Source organism: Astatotilapia calliptera, chromosome 19, assembly GCF_964374335.1.
Source record: "Astatotilapia calliptera chromosome 19, fAstCal68.1, whole genome shotgun sequence".
NCBI lineage: Eukaryota > Metazoa > Chordata > Actinopteri > Cichliformes > Cichlidae > Astatotilapia > Astatotilapia calliptera.
This window is the reverse complement of record NC_137440.1, coordinates 24,963,761-24,980,062: the sequence shown is the minus strand read 5'-3', so window position 1 is coordinate 24,980,062 and position 16,302 is coordinate 24,963,761. Positions and strand designations below refer to the sequence as shown.

The window sequence follows — 16,302 nt, the reverse complement described above, 5'->3', positions numbered from 1 at the left end:
CAGACTACCTGGCCCTCATCCAAAATGTGATTAAAGAGAATGATCAGCTCCCTCAGCTCCCACTTTCCTTCCTCCCTTCCGCTCTCTCTTCGTTCTTTTTTTTGGGTTTCTCTGTCTTTCTTCTGACCCTGTGCTATAGCTTAAAAGACTGGAAAAAAAGGTAATGTAAAAGAATAAAAACTGTCAATACAGCCAGTTTCCAGTAACATAGGCTTCCCACAGTATTACCACCATCACCACCTCTTGGTCTTCCATCCACGCTCCCTTTTTCTCTTAGCATCTCTTTTCTCCTTCTGGTTTTTCCCCTCTATCCACTGACCTCTGCCTCAGTACTGTGCTGGCTCCTTTCACTCTGATCCATAATCACAAACAGGCCTCTGGTGTGACTTGGCCCAGCCCAACCTGGCCAGGTACTGAGCCTACGCCACAGGAAAAACGTCTTTACTGTGTCAGCCTAATGTGCAAACTAATGTTTGGAGAACATAGGGAAAAAATTATCCAGATTATTCTGACAGCAGCTGAGGAGAATTTCTGTTTCACGCCATTAAGGGGAAACTTGGGGGAGATTTTTCTTCCTCTCTTTCTTTTCCTCTGTTTCTCTGAGAAGTAGATGAAGGCCAGCTTAACTGGGAGTGAGCTGAGCATAGCTAAAAAGCACAGAGGAAACGGTGTTGCAGGGAAGTAATCAGGATTGAACTCCAGTAAAAGGAGGGGAGTGGCTTTTAAATTCTTTTACCCAAAGGCTTTAGGCAAAAACAAAGACAGTGCAATGCTGTTGTATCAGTTCATTATACAGTGGGTTTACACACCCTTGTTCCATTGCTGATTACACCAGCGCATGTGGTGATGATGAGAAGTGCACAGGGGTCTGATGTAATATGGCTAAAAGGGATTTGAGCGCATGCCCCAAAGGGCATTTCCATGTCCATTAATGCTGCCACTGCTGCATTTTCACGAGGACGACAGTGCTTCGTTTCTTTAAAGGGAGAGAGTGTTTTCCCAGGAAATTTTCAGTCTTGTTTCAGCAGGCTAGCCTGAAGGGGGTCAGCCAAGAAGTCACCCTTAAGAGGTGATAATCCAATTGCTTTAGTCCTCACCAGATTTGTTTTCCCCTTGTCTGGCGGTGTGTTGGTGTGTGCGTGTGTGTTTATAGAGAATGTAAGCATGTGTGTGTGTGTGTGTGAGAGAGAGAGAGAGAGAGAGAGACAGCAAGATGCCACTAGTTTCTGTGTCCAACCCCAGGCCCCGTTCTAGATCAGAGAGAGGTTATGGGGGCCAAGTCTGTCAAAGGCACACCTGCAGGGAAACTCCAAAAACCTTGACTGCTAGCTTACATGAGCCAGTTTAAGGTGTGCTTATTTGGAGTTTAACCCCGACTTCAAATGTCCTTTCCCTCTCTTCCCCTTTGTGTTTGACCAATGGGCCTTGCACTCTTTTACTTTCATTTCTTTCTTCTGCCTCCCTTGGCTCTTTAATCTCTTTCACCACCCCCACCCTCCCAGTTCTCCTCCCCTGATGTCAAAACTGCACATCACAGCAAAGGTCCCTCCAAAAGACAGCACATGGTTGAGTAGAGTGGCTTAGCAAGGCTAGCTAAAGCTTGTTCACTTGCTGTGTGGTTTTTTTTCTCTTGCGTAAACCAGGGTTTAGACACTAAAGCATATTTGGAACCGAGCAAAGCAGCTATACCCTACAGGTAGTGCTTTAACCATGCTGCCACCATCCAAAAGAGTGGGAGGATGATAAAGGAAGTGTGTTACAATCCGAGTTCTTCCTCTCTGCTGCTGATTTTCACGCACACATCTTTCACGTTTATGCAAAGCTTTTGAGGGCTTTATGCAAGATAAGCTCATTTTCTAGTCTGATTCCCACTCTAGTACATGCTTTAATGACTCTTAAAGCCAAGGGCTGCTTTTTTAGGCATAATAGCAGTCCTGCGGTCTCTCAGTTTCCGTGTAGCCAGGGTGCTTTTTCCACACCTGATCACTTTTGTTCACCCATTTTATGGCTATTGGGGAGCAGGCGGAGGTGAGTGATTTGACAGTGGTTAGTGCCATGAGCCCTAATGTTTATTGGAAGCAAGCGTCTAATAATTTTTGATTACCCCAGAGGAGGTATTAGCCATGTTAGTCAGCAAGGATAATTTCTTATTTACATGCCCCAAGCAGTGAACACTCCGAAGGAACACTGGGGCTAAATGCGCAACAAAACGAATCAAACATGCCAAACGAGATGCTCCATCCTGGCTGGCTGCAGGGCTGAAGCTGAGAAAACCTTCATTATGCATTTACCATAATTCATTTAGAGGGTTATCAATTTGCAGAATACAGAGGAGATGTTTGGAGGGGGAAGCAAGAACACCATATCAAACGAAGGAACAGAAAAAGGAACAAGGGAAAGCGAGATGAAAAGGAGTGAGATATTCAAGGATAGCTCAGTGCCTGTATTTTTAAAATGTTGTTCCAATTACACACATTTCCATGTTCTGAGGCAGAACTTGCATGGTAAATGGTGCAATCGCTTCCCTTTTACCAGTGTCACGCTCCACCCCCTAAAAAAAGCACAAGCTGATTTGACTTTAATGAAAGCTGTTTAGCTCAGGAATTTTCTTTTTTTTCTTGCAAGATTGAGGCTACACAGAGATGTTCTAGTTCAAATATTGTCATTCTGTTCATTTAGGGTTTCTCTTTGTTTGCCTTCAACCCTGCTTACTCAAGGGTTTTTTTTGTATCTGTCTATCGGTGTGGATTTTAGGACAGTTACTACATGTTTTCATTTTTCTCTCCTGGCAACACATACGAAGAGAAGAAAAAGACTTTTAAAAGCATCTTTCCCTCTGCCATCAGGCAAGGATGACTAAGGCCCCATTAGAACAATTGGAGGAAACTTAGGGAGACGGGGAGTATTTAAAGGAATGAAAGCAGCAAGAAAACACCACTATCTTGTGATAACCAGTGCTTTGCTTCATTATCTCGAGACAGAAACCCCCACCTTGGAAAAAATTGCACTCACTTTGGTGCTTCATTCAAAAATACAACAATGAAAACAAGAAAGGCAAGAAAAAGCAAGACAAAAAGGAAAGAACTGTAATATTTTCCAAAGTGAAGGGAAAGCTGCATTGTTTAGCACAAATGCTTACTCCCAGGGATACAGTCCGTAGACAACTGAGTGTCTGCAGGAGACATCTGTGAAGCCTGACCTTGTGACCTTGGAAAAAATGCTCTTAAGGTGGGGGGAAAACTGCCTTTTCCACTGCATCTTGGCCTACAGGACAGCCCAGGAGCAGCACAACAAACACAACCACCACAGAAAAAGAACAACCCAACATACAGTCAATAAGAAAGAAAATGAGGCAGAAAAAAAGTGTGATTTATATTGAGGCAAGTTAACAAGTAAGGAAGCGATGGATGCTGGAAAAAAAAGGAACTGAATACGAGAAAGAGAGGGAGGGAAAGAAACAAGAGGCAGAGAAGATGTTAGAGAAAACACAGATGGACTTGGTCTGAATAGTGCCTCACAGGCCTGGCTGTCTCTTACTCCTTTGGCCCCCCATGAGATCATTTTCATCCTTTATGAGTCAAAAGGAAGCCTGGTTGAAAATGAAAGGTTACACAAGCCAGAGCCCAAGCCCTCGGAGTGAGAGAGGAGAAGATCCCCGCTGCAAGGGCCCTGCTGCTATTCAAAGCACCTGCCATTGTGTGGGCGCTCATCCAGCCCTATTGTTGTGCAGAAATTAGTCGTGCTCCCTTTGGCTCCCTTCGGCTCCAGAGGCATGCGGCAAACCCCCTTGTTGTTTCGGGTTCAGATACATGGTTGGATAGATGCGTGGCCCCGGCTACCATCACCACTGGCTGTGGCCCTTTGCCCTCTCTCCAACAGCACACTATCGCGTTGTGTTTTCCCCCCCTCATCCTCTCAATGCTGTTCACTTCTCAAGAACGCTTGCGAGCCAACATTCCTATAGTTTTCTCCATCTTTCTTTTGTACTCCTACTCTCATTTTTCCTTTGGTGTATATGCTTATTGTTCTTTGGAGCACCCTCATTATACCCATGGTTATATTTTAAGGGCCTCTCTCTTTGATTTTGGTCTCATGGGGAGTGAGTGGTGGGCTGGTGGGAGCTGTAGGCCTGGCCCGGCTCTCAGGGCTCCCCAGCCAGCGTCTCGGAGAGTAGGCTTGGGGGTATTGTTGGGTTGGCTACCACACTAGAAGCACTGGCGCTACTGCTATTGCAGTGGGTGGATGTGAGGGGAAAATTGAAAAGTCAATAGCGAGGCCCCACAAAAAAAAGAAGAAGAAAAGAAAAAAAGAGTGCAAAACAAAAGGAGATGGAGAGCTTCAAAAAGCTGAGAGCTATAGAACACTGCTAATTAATAGCATCAGACGAAGAGCTTTTTTCCTTCCTTCTGGAGCTCTGATGCTGCATATTAACTTGTGAGGCAAGGCAATTAGGAGCTCAAAGCATGTGTCACGTCCATCTGTTGACCATGCTATGTGAGGGAGAATTGATAGGTAAACAAAAAGTATGCACTGAGCTTCAAGGAAAATAGAAAGCGCGTAAACACTGTAGTACAACCCTACCTTTATGAAACTGCTGAATCAGCAATAATTGTGATAGTAGTTAATTTCAGTAATTCCTGCAGCTATAGTTTGTGACAGTTCCTATATGTCAAAATTGTGGGACACACATTCAATAAATACATATGTTGATGCCTTTCTTATTACTATTACTGAACAAAGGAAAACATTACTGTTGAAAAGTATATGTAGGTTGGGTTTTTTTTGTTTGTTTGTTTGTTTGTTTTCTCGGGGGGGGGGGGGGGTTCTTAAAAAAAACAGTAATTGGCTCTTATTCTGTCTTTACACGCAGCTAACATCACGTAGACTGTGATGAAGTGCGACTTTTGGTGGGTCAGCGTTGCAGATTGGCACCAATTTGAAGTGGCTTTGCAATTTGTATTTTTCACTGCCGTAATAGGCTCCTCTCTCAACCATCGTACCATCGCAATTTCCACTTCCAACAGCTGTCAAGCCCCTAAAATCAAAATTAGCACCATGGAATTGGGCCTTAATGAAATGACCTGCTGGATTTACCTTAAGGAGCAGGGCGGACAGTCAGTACTAGCCTCGTCAAAACCCTCTCTGCGCGTGCTGCGGTCCCATTAACAAAAGGAAATAGTCTGTAAATGTATTAAGCACTACTTCCATTTTCTAATTATCTTTCCCTCCTCCCTACATAATTCATTCAGTCATTCATTAGTTCTTAATATTAAAAAAAAGGATTCTGTCTGTTCTTTTTTCGTGAGATCACCAATTATTTGTCACTATTTATTACGCCGTTGTCTGGGGGGAGGGGGTCTATATTTTATGTTCCACCACAGCATCTGTCTGTATGAGTTTCAAATTGAAAATCTAGCATTATTCATATAAAATTTGCAAAAAATAAAGAATAAAAAAAGGCTCTGAAACTACCCCCTCCCCCTCCCCACCTTTGCTTCCTATAGGATGAGGTGAATGTGTGCCAAGGCCCAGTGGAGGACACTAGGCCCTGGTTATTGACTTGTAAAGAAGCCGTTAGGTGAGGGGTCTTGACAAGACATGAGCGGCTGAGTCTCTTGTAAAGCTGTATCTGATTTCTCTGCTAGTTGACTCCCCGGAGAGATCCGTTCTACCCTCTGTTGATCACACTCTCACTCACAGCTGTATGGAAAATGCAGCGATGAAAAAAAAAAAATGAAAGAGTAGTTTTGTGAAAAAACGAAAAAGTGAAAAACAAAACAAAAAAATACTTACATTCAGTATGCCACGAGTGCCTCGCTCGGTGAGAGTGAGAGCCAAGGAAGGAGGGCAAATGAACCTAAGTAATCAATAGACAGGTGTTGTCTCTCAGTACGGCACAAGATAACTCTCAAATTAACGTTTTGGTGAGCTGTGTAATATATACTTGTCTGTAAGGGCATCTGCATTTGTGTTGGTGTGATTGGATAATAACAAGAGTGAAGTATCAGCAAGAGGCAGACAAAGCAAGTATCAACTTAGCGAGATCTTCACTCCACAAAGATCTGACTAATTTATGAGGGTAAACTGCTCTGACAGAAAGAGAGATGCAGGTGAAGGGAGGAAGTTTTCATTGGCTCTCTAGAGCAGGCCAACCCAAAACCCTGGAGGGATCTCTCTCGGTTTGAACTTTATCAGGGGCTACGCTTAATCAATATACTATCGGAAAAAGAATTAATTACTAAAGCAGAATAAAACAGCTGCATTTTAAACCAAGGATTCATCAATTCTGTAATCTCTTGGTTACAGCTCAGGTGTCAGGAGGATCATTTCAGCTCCATGTAATGAGGAACTGTGGGAGTTTACCCCAGCCCTGTGCTGCTCTCCTCCTCCTCCACCTTTCTCTTTCTGACCCCTCCTTCCAACCAAAACGCTTCCTTATTACCCCGTTCCTTACCTTCTCAGCTCTTTGTCATTTACCTACAATATTCATCTCACTCCTTTCTCCCTGCCCTTAATACACTGACTGTATTGCACTCTTTTAAACCCCCACCCCTACCCCACTACATTCCCTTCCCACCAAATTCCTGTCTTTGCAGGGATGGGACGAAAGGGTATTAAATTTGAAATCTCTGGTGCGAAAGCCGACTAGAACGGGACATTCCCGCTGTTGCAGCCATCAAGCCGGACATTCCTCTACTAAGACTGAGACACCACTGGTATTGTGAAATGGGGAGGGGGGAATAAGAGATGGGAGAAGTTGGTGTAAGACTTGAAAAACAGCATACCACATTCTTGTTGTATATTTTAAAAAATATATTTTTGGTGTATAACATTAGAATAAAAATCAAAGGAGAAGGTGAATTAGAATGAAATGAATGGTGTATGGAAAGAGGAGCCATGCAGGAAGTATCCCCTGTTTCAAAATAATCTTGGCAGCTCTGCCGTCGCTGCCACTGACATCCACCCATCGCAGCCCTTGACCCTGGTCCAAAGCCTGTAAACGGACTGTCCTTGACTCCCCATAATGGGAGATTTCAAGGCAGGTTGAGAAGGGGTTATGGGTGATGAATTGGGTTTTTAGTGAGCTCATTAGGAAGCCAAACAGAGTTTAGACTGTCGGAGCGGAGCAACAGTGCAGTAATCAGTTCTGCTCGCTTTGTTCCCTGCCTCCAGGACATTTGTGTGGAAAAAAAAGAGAGCGAGGAGGAAAGAAAAAAAAACTTGGCATTTGGCTGATGAGAGGGCTGCTGAGCAGAGGCTGCAATCTGATGGTTGACTTGTTGATTTATAAACCTTTTAATTCATTTACTCTACCAACCCCTCCACCCTCCATCCCCACCCCCAGCTCTATATAGACAAGCCCCCCCCCCCCAATCTTTGTTGAACTCTTTGATGCCACTGTCCATCAGGTGTGGCAAGGACTTGACCTCCTCTTCAGCTTAAAAACAGCAAGTTTGTTTGGTTTTAAGTTGTAATTGAGGGTAGAGAATCACTGCTTATGCTGTTATCATGCATTGCCTGAAACGATGTAAGCTGCTCTGAATGAAAAACAAAAAGAAAGGAAGAAAGAAAAACACTCAGTTAAATTGGCAACCAGCATACAGCTGCTCTTTGCGGTTTATGTAGAAGACTTTGATATACAATAGTTCCTAGAGGGGATTAGAAATCTATTTACTAGCATTTACTCATTTACTCTTTACTAGCAGATAGAGCCATATGAAGTATCGGCACTGTCTCCACCTCCTTTTTTCATTTTGCTCTTTCTCATTTTTTCCCCTGCTTTTAAATTTTTTTAATTCCAAAATAGAGCAAGTTAGTAATTTTTTTAGGAAGCATATGTGTGAGGGCACCTCATTTTACTACTGTTCATGTTTGTTTCTATTCACTGTACCCTAATTACTTTTGGTAAACACTTCTTCTTTAATATTTAATGCTGCATCAAATCTTGAGATGCAGGTATGCTTCTCTGGGTGCATCCTATTGTATAAATGATAAATTATTGAGCACTGTCAATATATACAATCCCAAGACTAACAATAGCTTCAGTGTATCATAATAAGAGAAGAAGATAAGACAGAAGCAGTCTGGTTAGACATAAGCGAGAATTGGACTCATGCAGTGGCAGGTTTGTAAATTTGTTTATGAAGAAACGAGTGATGAACCGAGATTACCTGTGAGACCAATTAGCCCCATTCAAGTCAGAATGTAAGGGAAGAGCAGCAGCAGTTTCTTCTGCAGTGTTAGAGTGCAGGGGGGAGCAGGGTGGAGTTGTCAGAGAAGCAGAGAGTGTGAAATATCTGGTGGAGGCCCAAAGCCCTTCATTAGCCACTGATCCCTGTCTGCTGAGTGAGGGGCAGTCATGGGCATCACAACTCCCTTTTAGTCCCCCCCCCCCAAAAAAAGCAGGGTAAGGGGGTGGAGGGTAGATCCCCCCATCCCCTGCAATTTAGCCCTTTGCCATTCATGCAAATTGGGTCTTGACATCTGCAACAGCCTGCCTCCTTTCTTTTATACATCTTTATTCCATCTCTTTTCTTCGGATCTTTTTTCCTCCTCAAAGCCCCATTTGGATGGCAGAGCCTCGTCGCAGCTGACATGCGTTCTTTTATATATAACTCACATCTATGTAAAGGCAGCATGTTTGCTGTGTGTTCATATAGACATAAATATGCAGAGAACTTGAAGAGTTTAGGAGGGAGGCCTAATTTGTTTGTATGATTCTCAGTCCCGGTTTATGAGGGAAAAAGTTAATTGTTGTTGCAGGTATCAGGTTGTATTGTACATTCTCAACAGATTGGAATTTTATGAAATGATAAAAAACTGTTGGAAGCAGCGAATATAGACAAAAAAAAAGCTGTAATCAGGCAGCTTGGCCCACCTCCTACCTCTTGCTTCTGGACAAACTATGATTCCTTGGCTATAGAAGTAAGGCTGAAAAGGCTTTGGAATGGCTTTGCTACAGCCCATATTTTGGGTTAAAAGGTAAAATAGTCTAACTGGCTTTTAAAAACAAGTTTTACCTCCCAACCTACCCCCCCCCCCCCCCCCCCCTTTTCAGCCTTCACCCTCTATGGTAGGGATGTGCAGAGTAGGGTCAACTCTCTGCCTGTGAGAGGAGAGAGGCCTTCTATCGGTGGAGAGGCGATAGTTATCTCCAGCATTCCAGGGATGACAGAGAGATATCTGCCTGATGGCAGTGTTAGGGGGCTTGGAGAAGGGGGCAGAGATGGGAGGGAGGGGAAGAGGTACAGGAGTTGTTGAGCAACCGCTCCCTGACATCCCTCCTCCCGCCCCCACCTCCCTCCTTCCTTCTCTCCATGCCTTTCTTACTGCCTGACTGCCTCGCTTCCCCACACATAGAAAAAAAAAACATCTAATTAGAAGCTCTTATTCCACTTCATTTAAGGGAACACTTAATGATGTGTTTTTCAGGGGAGACAACTACACATTATTTCTCATGCAAAAGGAACCACTCAGTTGTAGCCCCCAGGATGCAGATACAGCTGTGTTTGAGATGGAGGTTTGTCCTCATTTCTCTGGGGTGTCATGGCTGTTGGAGAAGAAGAGAGGGGAAAAATGGTAGTGCTTTCTAATTCACCTTTAGCCAGTGTCCTGGCAGTAACGGGGGGTGGTAAAGAGGAGGCGGATGGTGACATCTGAGTTTGGCAGGGGGACTTGCTGAAGGAGAGAGTTTGTTGTAATTGCTCTGACAGGTTTTAAGGCTGTTAATGACTCCGGCCTGAGCGCTACCAATTTGTCAGCATGCTTGCTGTTTACTAAGCTGTTGTTTTATGGTCCAGTGCAAGGGCTGCTGCTTGTTTAAGCACAGATCAGGAAATAATCAGCGTAAAACACTGGCTGCAGTGGTGCAGCCACACTAAAACAGTTCAGTTTAGAGCCCTCATCTACTGTATGGATCTGAATGAGTGCAGTAAACCATATGGCGTCTGTGGTGTGTGGTCACATGAAGACACAAATTCACAGATGCTTTACTTTTATCTAAAAGTTGGAAGTTTGAGTGTGTGTGTTTAACCGGTATGGCAGTCGTGTTTTACTTGTTAGCATTTGCGTTGTGTTTCACATGAATGTAAACCATATTGCTAGCTTGCAGTTATAGCAAGATGATCTGTAATCCCTAGTCGGCACAGAGAAGCAGAGAAATAGCCATTCCACTAGTGTGAATAGAGCTTCTATGTGTTTGTGTATGTGCCTATGTGAGAGATTGTGTGTGCGTCAAGAGCATGTGGTCCCAGAGCCAGCAAAGACCCCTCCGTAAATCCAGAGTAAATAAAAGGGGTAACCAGACGGACAAAAGAGGAGCCCCCACTGCTTCTCTCATTCGCTGCCATTTGGGGGACTGAATGTGCTAAACGCCGCTTATGTTGGCTGAAAAGTTGAGGAGAAAAAGGGGGAAAAGGGAGGCTCTAAATCCCCCTTCTTCTTTTCACTTCATTCTCTGCGGCCAAGCCTGCATGGATAGAGGTGGTGGTAATAGGAGGGTGTTGGAGGGAGAGGTGTAGGGCCCGGTCACTATGGTGTGCTAAGACCAGCAAAGCTCCTAAAGCAGCAAAACTCCAAGCTTCTGGTATCCATCTGCTCCTCTTTCCATCTAACTCTCCTCATGAGTTTTTCTCTTCCCCCCCTTTTTTTGGGTGAGCTTGGGTGAACACGCTTCACTAGTTTGGGCTGACAGGGGGCGTGGGGGGTCTGTTGTAATTAGTCACTTTAACCACAGCTTCCATAAGCCACTGCTTCTACACTCTTGCTTCATTACCCTGAAATAAACGCCTAGACTTCCTAGTGCAAAATCACTGCACAGCCTTTACAATGATACACACACACAACATCTAAAGCTTGTCTAGAGGCTCCACGGTATTATTATTAATGGTATATGGACCACTCTGGAGTGTTATGTGATAACTAAACATGGCTGGATTTGAATGTGTTTTCCAGCTATTGACAAGTCATTATTTATTCACGCATATGAAAACGGCAAAGCAGCAGAGGGAGGGCATTCTTGTTATACTGATAGCTGCAGTATATGTTACTCATGGTCATATACACAAGACAGACTCGACCTTAGTGGGTCCCTAAGGGGCAGGATACCTACTAGACACAATACAACTTTTGCTCTAAAGTCATTAAAAGTCCACTGAAGTCTGCCCTATTCTAAGCAGAGACTGTAGGACACTTTGTACTTTACAATTTTCGATGCAAGAAATCCTGAAGTGACCCTGAATGTGCCAGCATTAGATAAGCCAAGTTGCAGTGTGTTTACAGTCCTATCCCGACCCGTTAATGAGCTCAGCCCTGAGACCAATTTACTCACAAGGAGATATATCTGAATGCATTTTTAATAACCACCCACTGGTGATGAGAGAGGGAATGTGTGCGAGCGTAATGTGCTTTGGACTTGTGCTTGTTTGTTTGCTAGTGCGCTCACTCATTCACTCTCTCGCCCTGATCGCGTCCGGTCATTGTCTTCCATCTTGCCTGATTACACCTTCTCCACTTGCGTGCATCTGAAAATCTGCACAGAAACTTTCATTGCAGACACTTTAAGTCAAGATCTTGATAGCGTGAGCGAGGGAAAAGGAGGGAGGAGGAAAGGTTGAGGGAAGACAGAGAGAGGGGGGGGGGGGGGGGGGGGGCTGTCTTTTTTCTGTCTCCAAGGGCGCTGCTTTTCCAAAAGTGCCTGGGGCTACACTCCAGCACCTCAGCTCCCCTAGGCCTTTCGACTGCCTCCTAATAGCCAACCCCCATCTGTGTCACATGGCCAGATGATGGGACACTCATCCCCCTGCTCTGCACTTTTTTTTTCTTTCCTGATTTTTTTTTTCAGAGTGCACATCTACACAGGTTAGAATGGCAGAGTTGCCAGGGAACAGTCAGAAGCCATTAGCGTTTGGGACAATTTGCCCTGCAGCGTTCCTTCTCTCGCTCATAAGAAAGGAGTGGGGGTGGATGCAAAGCACCAGCCCTCCTTTAGATGTAATGAGGTTGTGCAAGTTGGATCTTCTTTATTCTATTTCTACTCTTTTTTTTTCTTGCGTCTTCTTGTTTCTCTTCTTTCTTTGCTCTTTCTTTTCATGTTCTGTCCACATTTGATTTTTCTTTATTCTTTATTTACTGTGTGCACATTTTCACATATTTGAAGTCATACAAAAGCTGTACACAGTTTGTATTTAAACTGTACACAGAATGAATGCTCGAATGCCACATGCCTGATCTGTGGACACATGTCAGCATCCGTGCACATGTAAGAGAGAGAGGAGCTGAAAAGCACCGGAGTCTGGTTTCATCCTTGCGGGCTAGGGCAGGAGGCAGCGAGCATGCTGGGTAATGAAGTGACAGGTCAGTCTGTAAATACGCACGGGTCGCTCTGGCCCTGGCCGGGGGGGAGGCTATCGCATTGCAGTGAAAATGGAAACGTCAATAAAATTAATCTGCCAGCCTTTTGGCCACTGTGTGGTTCTATTGGATGAGCCTGACTGCTCACAGCAGGAGAGGGATTTGGAGAGTAGCTCGAAAATCAACACAAAACCTAGCGGCATACAAACAAACAGCAAACTGTGTATCAACATTATTCAGTGAAGCTCAAAAGCAGTGAAACAAAAGGGAGTTGGTTAAAATTCACAGCTCACTAGTTGTGTTTTTATTGAAGTTTGGAAGCAAACTCAGGGAGTTAGACTTAGCTTCCGTCTGGGTCACATTTCTCAGGAAGCCCCTCACAGTCAGGGTAGGGCTATGGCCAGACCAAAGTTTATTGTTTTAAGCTTTCCTGAACAAGGATTCGTACTTAGTCTGGGATTTATGGCATTTGCCACTAATGAATGCCCATTCTACAATTACAACACCCCTAGCCTGTGTCCCCATTCCCATGTGTCCTTCAGAAGGACTGTTGCTTCTTTAACTTCACACAGGGAGCGCAAAGTCGGCACTTCTCTGTTTTCCTCTTTCGTGTGGCTCTCCACTAATGATCTGGAAGGAAAACACTGTGCAAGACAGAGAAGAAAAAGAGAGGCAAAAACAAGGGGGAGAAAAAAAACTGGGAAAAGTAGTTAGTGCGGGCCCCCGCTGTCCTTGTATTCTTCATTTATTTTGCATTAGATTACGCCACTAGTCGGATCCTTTTTCTTTCCCCCTTTTTAATGTTATTAGTTCAAATATTTATGCGAGATTAAGGCTTGTATAGGTGGCTGTGATTGATGCCTCTCCAAAAACAGGAGGACATATGAGTCTGAATTTTGAGAATGTCAGGGTCCTTCTCTTCCTTAGTGGAGGAGTTTTTCAGATACATAATTTAGATGCCCTCAAGGAAGGCTTTCAAGGCATTTGTGCCCGGGGGCAAGAAAAAATAACTATGACTGTTAAAAGTAAATCATTTTTGCTAATGCACAATTAATGCCGAGGAAGACGAACAAGGAAAAGGCAAGGGACAAAGATGGAAACTTCAATTTAAAGGAGAAATCGTGCCCGGGTATGTGCACGCTTCCCTTGTGAAATCAAACGCTGATGGACATTAATGCAGGCAAAGCCGCCGCTGGCCGGTCATGCTAATCTCGTGGCGGAAGCTTGGGGGTGGGGTTGTTCAGGGTTTCGGGAAGCCGATGAAGAGTCCATTATGTGCATCGAAGTGCAACAATGAACCACCCCAAATAACATTTACTTCCACGCACTTTAACTGGATGTCCTAAATTCATGAATTTCTGTGTGTTACAGTACATATCTGCATAACTCCATCCTGTCCCCTTTGGCCCTCATCAAAAGATGGGAAAAAATGCTCTACATTATGTCAAGCATGCAAATTTAATTGAATTAATGACATGAGTCCATGTCTCTTCTGTACTTGAAGGCTCTGTGTCCATTTTTTTTCTTTCCATCTCCTCCTACTGTAAAAATGGAATGAGGAACCCAGTGTTTCAGCGTCCAACCATAACATTAGAGTCATTAACCCCTATTCCCCTCCCGTGCTCTGGGGTATAGAGCAGCTCTGCGAGGCTTCCATGTAAACCTCTCAGTCTCTGTACAGCCCTTCGTCTAAGGCCATCTAAATCCCCCTACCTCCATATATTCACTACACAACACTGGCTTTGCTGTGGAAATTCGTTTGGCCTTAGTGCAGCACTTTCCAGTTCTTTCAAAGTTATCTGTGGTATTTGTCCGTTTATCCATCTTTCATGAGCCTTAAACTCAGCTTTGACTGTATACCTCTGTTCCATTTTTTTTGCTATTGTATTCTGAGCCTGTGGTGTGGTCGGGGATGTTATTTAACCCTGGGTTTGGTTTCTGTCCAGGAGATGGCTTAGACAACAGCGTTGCATCGCCTGGCACAGGGGATGACGATGATCCAGACAAGGATAAGAAGAGGCAGAAAAAGCGTGGCATTTTCCCTAAGGTGGCCACAAACATCATGAGGGCGTGGCTGTTCCAGCATCTCACGGTAAGCACAACCATTATAATTTGGAGATATGTCTATATTATTTAAAAAAAAAAAACACAACAAACCAAATAAACATTTAGAGACACTCACATTCAAGACACATACTCACACGCACCTGTCACACAGTAGCTACTGAGGCAGTGGGGAGAGAGTGATGGTGCTGCTGCGATGCTCACTTGTCAGCCACATGTCAAAGGGACACAGTGACCAGGTCAATCTAATCAGTTTGGGCTGTTTACTCTGCTCAGCACACTTTCTGTAAAAAAAAAAAAAAGAAAGAAAGAAAGAAAGAAAGAAAAGACCCAGCAATCCAAGACATTTATTCTAGTACGAGATGCACTGCAGCTCTGGCCTGAACAAGCAGCATGATAAAAAAAACAACTGGGGAATAAAAGAGAACGACTGTGACTGTGTAGCTGTGTAAAGAAGTAGGATGTGGAATTGAAGGCCTCTTTACATAATCAGTCTTTCTGTGGAATAAGGGAACCTTAATCTACTTATCTCTCGATAAAATTGACATGTGTTAGTTTATTTCTTCTCCATAGCTCCATAGGAAAGTGTTTACCGTACAATTCTGTCAGAAATCTCTGACAATGACTGATCAGAGTCTTGGATCATATGTCTAAATGTCACAGTAATTTAAATGTAAACTGTAAAATCACAACCGTTATTTTCCCGTGAGTATGTTTCTTAGTGAAACGGGGTGGTCCACATGTCCCCTCTCCCTTTCTAATGTCAGGACATTATCAGAACATCAGGCTGTATTGATTTTGCAACACAGGTCAGATTTCAGAAGGAGGTGGCGACGCCGGGACACATAAGCTGCTTGAGGCTGCGGTTCCCCGTTCCAGGGATGGATGGACAGTTTAGGGGGATGGGGAAAATAAAAAAAAGAAATGAGAGAGAGAATGTGAAAGTAAAGGAGCCTTAGTTTAGAGTCTTTTAGAACATCCGCACATTTAAGAGGGTCATGTGCCCTTTGTGCACTCTGTAGCCCCCACCACCACCACAGTGCCCACTCCCAGCTCAAAGCCCCGTACCCTGATTACCTAACCAAAAGCCCAAGTAATAAGCAGCCAGCAAATACAGCCTAATTGAAAGGGCTGTAAATCCATTACATATTGGTCAGGGATAATCAGGAGTGCTTTAATCACTTTTATCTATTCAGGAGCAGTGAAGCTGCAACAGCAAAGCCCTGAGCCTCGCAGGCCTTAGCGGCTCCACCACGCCAGTCTGCACGCTTATTATTCTCATCATTATCAAAATGACTTCACAGCTGTTCGCGGCTCCCATCGCTCTCTGACTGGAGACCTCTCACCAAATGCTACAGACCAGGCTTCAATCAGACATTAAACTTTTGAGTACCACTAACTGTTAGTTGAAAGAAAAATGTTCAAATACTGTTAAGATTACCTGTTTTTTTGTGTGTCATTAAAACACAACAAAATAACAAATTATATACACAGGCTTTATGGTAAGGCTAGAAATTCTCTCAAGATTGGTCATTTTTCCTGATGAAAGCCCCATACAGCTTCTGCACAGACCTTTTGGAAGAGTCCCTGCCAATTATCTTTAGAATTGTTTTAAATTTGAATTGAAATAGCGGTGAGCAAAGGAGGGGCACATTTTTTCAGAACGCTGGTTAATTCAGACCCTCTTTTTTCCCCTTTCCCTCTCACCCCTTTATCACAAACCCTGCTTGTAGATGTTATCCAATCTTTATTTGTTTCTTTTGTGCAAAGCCTTGGCCAGTCTTGTACAAATAATAATCCCTCCCTTTTAACCTGCCTTCATTTCTCTGCTGAGGAAGACGGCTAATTGAATTATCCCCCTTCTCTTCTCACCATCCACTTCTCCCA

At 44.0% G+C, this 16,302-nt stretch overlaps 1 protein-coding gene across 8 annotated transcripts in view; it reads left to right on the top strand.

Annotated features, from left to right (window-relative positions):
- Nucleotides 1–16,302, top strand: part of meis2a (Meis homeobox 2a) — a 79,691-nt gene that overhangs the window by 19,393 nt on the left and 43,996 nt on the right. For 4 of the 8 annotated variants that reach the window (XM_080294054.1, XM_080294056.1, XM_026152674.2 and 1 more), the window contains exon 9: nt 14,301–14,443. In XM_080294054.1, the coding sequence (XP_080150180.1) occupies nt 14,301–14,443 (143 nt within the window). Of the gene's footprint in view, nt 1–14,297; nt 14,444–16,302 lie in introns of all 8 variants that reach the window. The other 4 variants (XM_026152675.2, XM_026152677.2, XM_026152673.2 and 1 more) reach the window with 1 other exon arrangement.